The sequence below is a fragment of the Myotis brandtii genome, unplaced genomic scaffold (genome assembly GCF_000412655.1).
Source record: "Myotis brandtii unplaced genomic scaffold, ASM41265v1 scaffold250, whole genome shotgun sequence".
NCBI lineage: Eukaryota > Metazoa > Chordata > Mammalia > Chiroptera > Vespertilionidae > Myotis > Myotis brandtii.
This window is the reverse complement of record NW_005359478.1, coordinates 2,238,494-2,250,067: the sequence shown is the minus strand read 5'-3', so window position 1 is coordinate 2,250,067 and position 11,574 is coordinate 2,238,494. Positions and strand designations below refer to the sequence as shown.

Below are 11,574 nucleotides of genomic sequence, written 5' to 3'. Positions count from 1 at the left end.
CCCCACCCCCCACCCCAAGCCGCTGTCCCACTGCTGCAGCTTAGAGGGAGTAAGTCCATACGCTGGCCCTTTAAAAGGAACTGCTGGGACTCCAGCAGCCTCTGTGTCATTCATCCACAATATTTTCTGTTTTTTTACAGCCAGAAGTTATGGGGACTTCTCTTCCTGGCACTGAAGGGTCTGGTGTAGGGCTGGGTGTTGGACCAACCTGTTCTGTGCCTCCACCCTTCCTACCAGTCTTAATATGCTGTCTTCTTCTCTAGTTGTAGGACTTCCATTCAGCCAGCTTTCAGGTGGTTCTGTATAATGATTATTCTGTAGTTTAGTTATAATTTTGATGTGGTTGTGGGAAATAGGGAGTACTGTGTTTACCTACACCACCATCTTAGTTCTCTGGTCAGGGAGGGACCAAGTAAAAGCACAAGCCATTATAATGGCCTAAAGACCCTCCAGTATCTAACTAGCCCTTTTTTATTACATATTGTATTGTTCTCCCCAGTCACCTGCTTAAGTTCTGCTACACTGGTATTCTTCATGTTCTTGTTAACTTCCTTACTTGTCTTTGCTAGCCCAGTCACTGAACTCAGTTTTCCATAATCTCTTCTAACACTTTTATTGCCTTCTGGTTTTCTCATAGCAGTTATTACCTTCTAACAAAAAATATTTTTAGCCTAGCTGGTTTGGCTCAGAGGATAGAGCGTTGGCTTGCGGACTGAAGGGTCCCAGGTTCGATTCCGGTCAAAGGCATGTACCTTGGTGGTGTGCAAGAGGCAGCTGATCTATGTTTCTCTCTCATCGATCTTTCTAACTCGCTATTCCTCTTCCTTCCTCTCTGTAAAAAAATTCAATAAAAATATATTTTAAAAAAATATTTTTAAACGTTACTGGTTTTCACCTGGCCGGTGTAGCTCAGCGGTTGAGCATTGACCTAGGAATCAAGAGGCTGCCAGATCAATTCCCGTTCAGGGCCTATGTTTAGGTTGCAGGCTCGATCCCCTGTGGGGGGTGTGCAGGAAGCAGCTGCTCGATGATATTTCTCTCTCATCGATTTTTCTATCTCTCTATTCCTCTCCCTTTCTCTCTAAAAATCAATAAAAATATATTTTTTTAAAAGTTACTGGTTTTCTTTATTGTGTTCCTAAAATGTAAGCTTTACGAGAGCAGGCATTTTTTGTCTTAATTTTTTTTTTTTCTGTGTTGTCAACAATGAGTAATCAACTAATACTTGTTGAATTAAGTATTAGACCCACACACCTTTTCTGCATAAAACATTCCAACAACTTTCCCTCTCTTACACTAAAAAATGTCTGTCCCCCTACCTCTTTCCCAACTATTCTTCCCTTAATTACTCCAGCAAACCTGGATTCCTTGAATATACCAGACAAGCTCCTGCCAGAGAGCCTTTGCTCTTTCCGTTTCCTTTTTTATGGTATTGTTCTTTTCTTAGTAGCTATGAAGATCCCTCTTTCACCTCATTTGTGTTTCTCTGTAAATGTAATATTTTAGCAACCTATTCTAAAATTGCAAATCCTTTCTAACCCTAGTCTTTTTTTTTAGCATATATTTATTGACCTCAGATAAATATCACAAAGTGTTCTGGGTACCATGTGCAACATGGTCAGAAAGAGCCCCTACCTAGCCACTTGGAAAATACTATAAATTATATTTAAGACGTTTTCCTTTTATTCAATCAGACAGAGCCAAAACTATCTGATTAGTTTTCAGAGAAGAAGGAAGAGGGAGAGAGATAGAAACATCCATGATGAGAGAGAATCATGGATCTGCTGCCTCCTGCAAGTCCCCCACTGGGGGTCGAGCCCACAATCCGGGCATGTGCCCTTGACCGGAAACAAACCTGGGACCTTTCAGTTCGCAGGCTGACACTCTGTCCACTGAGCCAAACTGGCTAGGGCCAACCCTAGTCTTTTCCTCTTTCGTTTTCATGCTCTGATTTTCTTCATAGCAAATCTTATCTTTTATTGCCTCTACCCTTCTCATGAATTAGAATGGAACCTCCATGGTGAAAGGGATTTTTTTTACTGCTGTTATTCTTAGCATTTAAATTATAGGTACTTGATACCTATTTGCTGAAAAAAGGAATTCCTTATGGAGCAAGAATTTAAGATTATAAAGTAAATAAAATCAGGCCCTGGCCAGGTGGCTCAGTTGAATGGAGCATCATCCCATACACCAGAAAAGTTGTGGGTTTGATTCCTGGTCAGGGCACATACCTAGGTTGAAGGTTTGATCCCTGGTTTGGGCAAGTACAGGAAGCAACTGATTGATGTTTCTCTTACATTGATGTTTCTCCCTCTATCCTTGCCTCTCTCTCTAAAAATCAATATAACATATCCCCAGGTAACGATTAAAAAATAATTAACATAAAATTTGTAGTATTCTTGAGCTAGAAAATATTTTTAAAAATTTATTCACAAAATGAACTCCACTTCCACCAATAACAGTTGCACAGCTCTGTGAATATATTAAAAACTACTGAATCTGTGCTATAAATGGGTGAATTTTATGGTATGTGAATTGTATCTCAATAACATTATAAATAAAATAACCAAGGAATTTCTATGTAATACAAAAAGGAAAAAATAGTCTTTTCAAGTATGAAACATTATAAGGTTAAGGTATCACCTGTTCATTTTTTCCCATGTATCTGTACATGCATCTGAGGAGACTGTCATTTCTCCATTGTATATCCTTGCCTCCTTTGATGTAGATTAATTGACCATATACGTGTGCATTTGTTTCTGGGCTCTATTCTGTTTCATTGATCTATGTGTCTGTATTTGTGCAAGTACCATACTTTTTTTTTTAATTGTAGCTTTGTAATATTAGTTTGAAATTAGGGAGCATGATATCTTCAACTTTGTTCTTTTTTCTCAAGAGTGCTTTGGCTGCTCACTGTCTGTTATGATTCCTTATAAACTTTAGGATTATTTGCGCTAGTTCCATTACATGTTCTTTTAAAAGGAGTATTGCCTATCTTACATCTGACATGTGATCAATAAGTTTGTTCGACTAAATACTGAATTGAAGTGGTATAAAGTTTATCCTCTCTAAAACCTTTTTCTTGTTCATATTTTAGGACCTTTCAAAGTTGTACAAGAAATCAGGTGATGTTTCAGCCATTCAATGCCATTCTGAAGAAAGTATCCATCTTCATTCACAGGGAGAAAACAATTCTTTGTCTAAGAAGCTTTCTCCAATACACTCAGAAATGACAGATTACATTAATGCAACATCATCTACTGTTGTTGGTAGTCGGGATCCTGATTTAAAGAACAAAACATTACTTAATGGAGGAACAACTGTAACAGAAAAGTTGGCACACCTTATTGCAACTTGTCCCCCCTCCAAGTCTTCCAAGACAAAATCGAAAAAGTTAGGAACTGGTACTACTATTTCAGGATTGGTTAGCAAGGATTTGATCAGGAAAGCAGGTGTTGGTTCTGTAGCTGGAATAATACATAAGGACTTAATAAAAAAACCAGTGATCAGCACAGCAGTTGGATTGGTAACTAAAGATCCTGGGAAAAAACCAGTGTTTAATGCAACAGTAGGATTGGTCAATAAGGACTCTGTGAAAAAACTAGGAACTGGCACTACAGCGGTATTCATTAATAAAGACTTAGGCAAAAAGCCAGGGACTATCACTACAGTAGGACTGCTGAGCAAGGATTCAGGAAAGAAGCTAGGAATTGGTATTGTTCCAGGTTTAGTGAATAAGGAATCTGGAAAGAAGTTAGGATTTGGCACTGTAGTTGGACTGGTTAATAAAGACCTGGGAAAGAAATTGGGTTCTACTGTTGGCCTTGTGGCCAAGGACTGTGCAAAGAAGATTGTAGCAAATTCAACAATGGGATTAGTTAATAAGGACATTGGAAAGAAACTAGTGAGTTGTCCTATGGCAGGACTGGTCAGTAAAGATGCCCTAAACCTTAAAGCTGAAGCACTGCTCTCCACTCAAGAATCATTTAAGGCTTCTTGTACAAACATCAAGAGTCATGAAAGTCAGGAACTTTCTGAATCCCTGAAAGACAGTGCCAGCAGCAAAACTTTTGAGAAGAATGTTATACGACAGAGTAAAGAAAGCATATTGGAAAAGTTCTCAGTTCGAAAAGAAATCATTAATTTGGAGAAAGAAATGTTTAATGAAGGAACATGCATTCAGCAAGATAGTTTCTCATCCAGTGAAAGGGGGTCATATGAAACCTCAAAGCATGAAAAGCAACCTCCCGTATATTGCACTTCTCCAGACTTTCAAATGGGAGGTGCTTCTGATGCATCTACAGCTAAATCCCCTTTTAGTGCAGTAGGAGAAAGCACTCTCCCCTCCCCATCACCTACTGTATCTGTTAATCCTTTATCCAGAAGTCCCCCTGAAACTTCACTACACTTGGCTCCTAATTCATTACTTCTAAGTCCTACCACAGAACTAATGGAAGAAATTTCTGAATCTGGTGGAAAGAACCAATATACTTCTGAAAGTGCCCACTTGAACATTGGTCACAGGTCTGTGGGTCATAGCATGAATATTGAATGTAAAGGGATTGATAAAGAGCTAAATGATTCAAAAACTACACATCTAGATATTCCAAGAATAAGCTCTTCTCTAGGAAAAAAGCCAAGTTTGACTTCTGAATCCAGTATTCATACAATTACCCCTTCAGTTGTTAACTTCACTAGTTTATTTAGTAACAACCCTTTTCTAAAGCTTGGTGCAGTAACTGCCTCTGAAAAACACTGCCAAGTTGCTGAGAGCCTAAGCACTAGTTTGCAGTCGAAACCATTAAAAAAAAGGAAAGGAAGAAAAGCTCGGTGGACTAAAGTGGTGGCAAGAAGCACATGCCGGTCTCCAAAAGGGCTAGAATTAGAAAGATCAGAGCTTTTTAAAAATGTTTCATGTAGCTCACTATCAAGTAGTAATTCTGAGCCAGCCAAGTTTATGAAAAACATTGGACCATCTTCATTTGTAGATCATGATTTCCTTAAACGCCGATTGCCAAAGTTGAGCAAATCTACAACTCCATCTCTTGCTCTCTTAACTGACAGTGAAAAACCATCTCATAAGTCTTTTGCTACTCACAAACTATCCTCCAGTATGTGTGTCTCTAGTGACCTTTTGTCTGATATTTATAAGCCCAAAAGAGGAAGACCTAAATCTAAAGAGATGCCTCAACTGGAAGGTCCACCTAAGAGGACTTTAAAAATTCCTGCCTCTAAAGTTTTTTCTTTGCAGTCTAAGGAAGAACAAGAACCCCCAATTTTGCAACCAGAAATTGAAATTCCTTCCTTCAAACAAAGTCTGTCTGTGTCTCCTTTCCCAAAAAAGAGAGGCAGACCTAAGAGGCAAATGAGGTCACCAGTCAAGATGAAGCCACCTGTACTATCAGTGGCTCCATTTGTTGCCACCGAAAGTCCAAGCAAGCTAGAATGTGAAAGTGACAACCATAGAAGTAGTAGTGATTTCTTTGAGAGTGAGGATCAACTTCCAGATCCAGATGACCTAGATGACAGTCACAGGCCAACTGTCTGTAGTATGAATGACCTTGAGATGGAACCAGATAAAAAAATCAAGAGAAACAATGGACAATTGATGAAAACAATTATCCGCAAAATAAATAAAATGAAGACTTTAAAGAGAAAGAAACTGTTGAATCAGATTCTTTCAAGCTCTGTAGAATCAAGTAATAAAGGGAAAGTGCAATCCAAACTCCATAATACAGTGTCAAGTCTTGCTGCTACATTTGGCTCTAAATTGGGCCAACAGATAAATGTCAGCAAGAAAGGAACCATTTACATAGGAAAGAGGAGGGGTCGAAAACCAAAAACTGTCTTAAATGGCATTCTTTCTGGTAGCCCTACTAGCCTTGCTGTTCTTGAGCAAACAGCTCAGCAGGCAGCTGGATCAGCATTAGGACAGATCCTTCCCCCTTTACTGCCTTCATCTGCTAGTAGTCCTGAGATTCTTCCATCACCTATTTGTTCTCAGTCTTCTGGGACTAGTGGAGGTCAGAGCCCTGTAAGTAGTGATGCAGGCTTTGTTGAACCCAGTTCAGTGCCATATTTGCATTTACACTCCAGACAGGGAAGTATGATTCAGACTCTTGCAATGAAGAAGGCCTCAAAGGGGAGGAGGCGATTATCTCCTCCTACTTTGTTGCCCAATTCTCCTTCACATTTGAGTGAACTCACATCTCTGAAAGAAGCTACTCCTTCTCCCATTAGTGAGTCTCATAGTGATGAGACCATTCCCAGTGATAGTGGAATTGGGACAGATAATAACAGCACATCAGACAGGGCAGAGAAATTTTGTGGGCAAAAAAAGAGAAGGCATTCCTTTGAGCATGTTTCTCTGATTCCCCCTGAAACCTCTACAGTTCTAAGCAGTCTTAAAGAAAAACATAAACACAAATGTAAGCGCAGGAATCATGATTACCTCAGCTATGACAAGATGAAAAGGCAGAAACGAAAACGGAAAAAGAAATATCCCCAACTCCGAAATAGACAGGATCCAGACTTTATTGCAGAGCTGGAGGAATTAATAAGTCGTCTAAGTGAAATTCGAATCACCCATCGAAGTCATCATTTTATCCCCCGAGACCTCCTGCCCACTATTTTTCGAATCAACTTTAATAGTTTCTATACACACCCTTCTTTCCCCTTAGATCCTTTGCACTACATTCGAAAACCTGATTTGAAAAAGAAGAGAGGGAGACCCCCTAAGATGAGAGAGGCAATGGCTGAAATGCCTTTTATGCATAGCCTTAGTTTTCCTCTTTCTAGTACTGGATTCTATCCCTCTTATGGCATGCCTTACTCTCCCTCACCCCTTACAGCTGCTCCGATAGGATTAGGTTACTATGGAAGGTATCCCCCCACTCTTTATCCACCTCCTCCATCTCCTTCTTTCACTACTCCACTTCCACCTCCTTCCTATATGCATACTGGTCATTTACTTCTCAATCCCACCAAATACCATAAGAAAAAGCATAAGCTACTTCGACAGGAGGCCTTTCTTACAACCAGCAGGACTCCCCTCCTTTCCATGAGTACGTACCCTAGTGTCCCTCCTGAGATGGCCTATGGTTGGATGGTCGAGCACAAACACAGGCACCGCCATAAACACAGAGAACACCGTTCTTCTGAGCAACCCCAAGTTTCCATGGACACTGGCTCTTCCAGATCTGTCCTGGAGACTTTGAAACGCTATCGATTTGGAAAGGATACTGTTGGAGAACGATATAAACATAAGGAAAAGCACCGGTGTCATATATCCTGCCCTCACATTTCTCCTTCAAAAAGTTTAATAAATAGAGAAGAACAGTGGATCCATCGAGAGCCTTCAGAATCTAGTCCATTGGCTTTGGGATTGCAGACACCTTTACAGATTGACTGTTCAGAAAGTTCTCCAACTTTATCCCTTGGAGGATTCACTCCCAACTCTGATCCAGCCAGCAGTGATGAACATACAAACCTTTTCACAAGTGCAATAGGCAGCTGCAGAGTTTCAAACCCTAACTCCAGTGGCCGGAAGAAATTAACTGATAACCCGGGACTGTTTTCTGCACAGGACACTTCACTAAATCGGCCTCACAGAAAGGAGCCACTGCCTTCCAGTGAAAGGGCAGTACAGAACTTGACAGGTAAGAGGGTCATTTTGTTGCCTGTTAACTTGTGTTAGAGAACTAGATTACTTGTTGATTTTTAGAGGGAGAAAAGGGGAGAGAGAGAGAGAAACATAGATTGGCTGTCTCCTGCATGCCTTCTACCAGGAATTGAGCCTGCAACCCGGGCATGTACCCTGACTGGGAATTGAAATGACAACCTTTTAGTGCATAGTATGATGCCCCACCAACTGAGGCATATCAGCTAGTGCCATGTACATGAACTTTTAATAGATCTAATCATTTTTGTTTAAAAGTTCTTGTTTTCTTTTTCTTTTTAATTTATTTCATTGATTTAGAGAGAAAGGGAGAGGGAAACATCAGTCAGTTGCCACTTGTATGCACCCCAACCAGAAATCAAACCCACAACCTGGGCATGTGGCCTGACTGGGAATTGAACTGGTGAACCTTCAGTACATGGGATGACGTTCAACCAATTTAGCTTTACTCGCCAGGGTGAAGTTCTCATTTTCAATTGTTGTGAAAAGTGAGATAAGGCTGGTGTTTGCATTAATTTTGAATTTTGAGAAGAGATACCATTATGAAAACAAGAAATAACAGTCATCTTTTGGAAACCAAAAAAATTCTTTATCTTACGTATTACACAGTTTCTTTAGTGAGAAATGGCTCATAGCTATCTCTTGTCACTATTCAGGATTTTTTTGTATACACTAATCCAGTAGTTATTAACACTTCTTGTTCTAGGACAAGTATTTTATTAATTCTGTATGTCTCATAATAAAAATCTAAGCGTTCAAATTATCAACCTATAAAATTGAACTGAATATTCAGAGGGACTTCATTTGTAGAGTACATTTAAGTATCTATAAAAGCTACTTCAATTGGATATAAAATAACATGAAACAAATTAAATAATGCATTTGTAATGTCTAAAAAGTGTCTTTTAAGAATTGAAAATATATAAATTAAGAAAGAGGAAGCATTACCCATTCAAATGGGACAGTAATTTTCAACCTTTGTCTCATGGCACACATAACAAATATTTTTGCCAACTTGACAAAAGAAAATAGGCATAATTTTGATTCATTCACATTGGACAGCTATTGTGTTGGGTAAAAGAGGTCAGTGCCCTGACTAAATAATCAGGTATTGCATGTTTTAAAAATCCATGTGGCACATCAGTGTGCCTTTTGCAGCATACAAGTTGAAAATCATTGATACAGAAGATATCTCTAAGTCAGGAGTTGGTTTTTTTTATCAAAGATCTCAATTCTGAGGCTTTGTAAATAATTTTGGGACGTTCATAAAACCTCTGATGTTGAAGTAAAATTGTATGTATATTTCAGGAGAAAGTCCATATGTTTCATCAGATTCTCCAAGTAAACTTTTTTAAGACTCAAAATCACTTCTGATTAGTATGGTTATAAGAAGTATGGTTATAAGAAGTGTTTTTCAAAGTGATTTGCACATAGTAAGCACACATGTTAATTGTATTATTCATCCATAAGTTTAAAAACCTGTGCATTTTAGGAAATGATAAAACCCTCAAAAACAAGTTTTTATTCCTGATTTTCATTATGAACTTTCAAAAAGTAAAAGCTACCTTGGTAGAAAAAGCTGAACATTCTTTAGTTTTGTGCATCTTTAATATTTGTTTAATGAAAGAGAGAAAGGCAAGGGAAGGAGGAGGCGGGGAGGCAGGGAACCGTGCAGTGGCAGTGTGCCGATGATGGCTGTGTCAGCATCCAGCATCAGCATCCAGCGTCCTTTCCTTCGGCACCTGGCCCGGCGACCATCGCCCCCTCTCCGGCCCGGTCCTGATTGGTCTGCCCCCAATTGGCCCTGATTGCCTGCCAGGCCTAGGGACCCCACTCATGCATGAATTTCGTGCACCGGGCCTCTAGTTTAATTATAATACTCTTGGAGAAGATAGGATATAATGCACTTCCTACCCTCTCTTTTGTATATTTTATTTATTTTTAAAATTTATTTTTAATTATAGTTGATACAATATTATATTAACGCCCGGTGTACAACATAATGATTCAACATTTGTATACCTTTACAAAGTCATCACCACAATAAGTCTAGTAACCATCTCAACAGATTTTTTTACAAATATCAACAGTTTTTAAATACTATCTGCCAGGCATTCTACTTTGTGGGTACTTGTGATAAAATAGGTTTATTGTTCTCATGGAACTTATAGTGAAGGAGATGGGTAATAAACAAAAAAATTACACATTAAATGTGAGTACATGTTTTATTTTTTTTTTAAAGAAAGTACAGCCCGGCCTGCATGGCTCAGTGGTTGAGCCTCGACCCATGAACCATGAGGTCACAGTTCGATTCCTGGTCAGGGCACATGTCCAGGTTGCGGTCTCGATCCCTCAGCCAATGGACGATTCTCTCTCAGCATTGATGTTTCCATCTCTTTCTCCTTCTCCCTTCCTCTCTGAATTCATTAAAAATATATTAAAACAAAACAAAGTACAGGGTTCTATGAGAGCCCTGAAACAGGGACCCTAAACTTACCTGAAGGATAAGCAGCAGTTAGCTAGGTAAACAGAATTCCACTTACTTTCATTCATTGACTCATTTATTTATTGAATTCCAAAACATCTAGCACTCTTCTAATCACTAGCATATAGTAGAGAAAAGACATGATATCTGGCCTCATTAACTTTCAGCTTAGTGAAGGAAGATAACACAGTGGTAAGTATGTAAATAATGGCATAATTTAAAAAAACACACTGTTAATATAACATTGTTAAAGTGGATAATTAGGGGAGAAATGGTACCTATTTAGATAAGAATTATTATCTATTGCTTGAGGATAAAAAGTTGAAACTTGAAAAATGGGAAGCTACTAGCTCAGCCGTGGGCAAACTACGGCCCGCGGGCCGGATCCGGCCCGTTTGAAATGAATAAAACTAATAAAAAAAAAAAAGACCGTACCCTTTTATGTAATGATGTTTACTTTGAATTTATATTAGTTCACACAAACACTCCATCCATGCTTTTGTTCCGGCCCTCCGGTCCAGTTTAAGAACCCATTGTGGCCCTCGAGTCAAAAAGTTTGCCCACCCCTGTACTAGCTTCTCAAGCTAAGGAGTGAAGAGCTACTTACAAATCCTGAACTGGAAAGGAACTTAGATATTAAAAAATAATGGGGAAGGTTAATTGTGGTAGAAGAGGGACTACAAAAGAGAAGATGGTGAGAGTTGTGGTGAAAGAAAGAAGCCAGCCCTAGCTGGTGTTGCTCAGTGGATAGAGTGTTGGCCTACAGACTAAAGGGTTCCAGGTTCAATTCTGGTCAAGGGCACATGCCTGGGTTGTGGGCTTGATCCCCTGTGGGGGGCGTGCAGGAGGCAGCTGATCAATGATTCTGTCATCATTGATGTTTCTCTCTCTCTCCCTTCTTCTCTCTGAAATCAATAATAAAAATTTTTTTTTTTTAAAAAGAAAGAAGCCAGACCATATGCTAAAGATCTTTGATTTTATACTAACAGCAAAAGACAGAGGAGTATTGGTATTAGATAAGCATTTTTAAAAACCATTCTGGCTCATGTGTGAACATTAAAGTGTAGAGGGCAACAATAGTTGCAGGAAAACCAGTAGGCAACTGCAGTAGTCTAGATGAGATAGTGTTACTTAGATGAGGGTGGTGGCAGACATCTGTGTGAATGTTTGAGAGATTGTGATGCTTTGCTCTAATACTACAGAGAAGACAGGAAGAACAGATTTAGGGAGAGCACACATTTGTGTTTAATATATATACTAGAGGCCCGGTGCACAAAAATTTGTGCACTGGGGGGAATGGGGAGGGGGGTCCCCCAGCCCGACCTGTGCCCTCTCGCAGTCTGGGACCCCTCGGGAGATAACGACCTGCTGGCTTAGGCCTGCTCCCGGGTGGCAGAGGGCACGCCCAATC

General features: G+C 39.6%; 1 protein-coding gene across 2 annotated transcripts in view; it reads left to right on the top strand.

The window, feature by feature from the left end:
* Nucleotides 1-11,574, top strand: part of ASH1L (ash1 (absent, small, or homeotic)-like (Drosophila)) — a 131,963-nt gene that overhangs the window by 23,646 nt on the left and 96,743 nt on the right. For both annotated transcript variants that reach the window (XM_014540820.1, XM_005867543.2), the window contains exon 3: nucleotides 3,098-7,658. In XM_014540820.1, coding sequence (XP_014396306.1) covers nucleotides 3,098-7,658 — 4,561 coding nt within the window. The remainder of the gene's footprint in view (nucleotides 1-3,097; nucleotides 7,659-11,574) is intronic.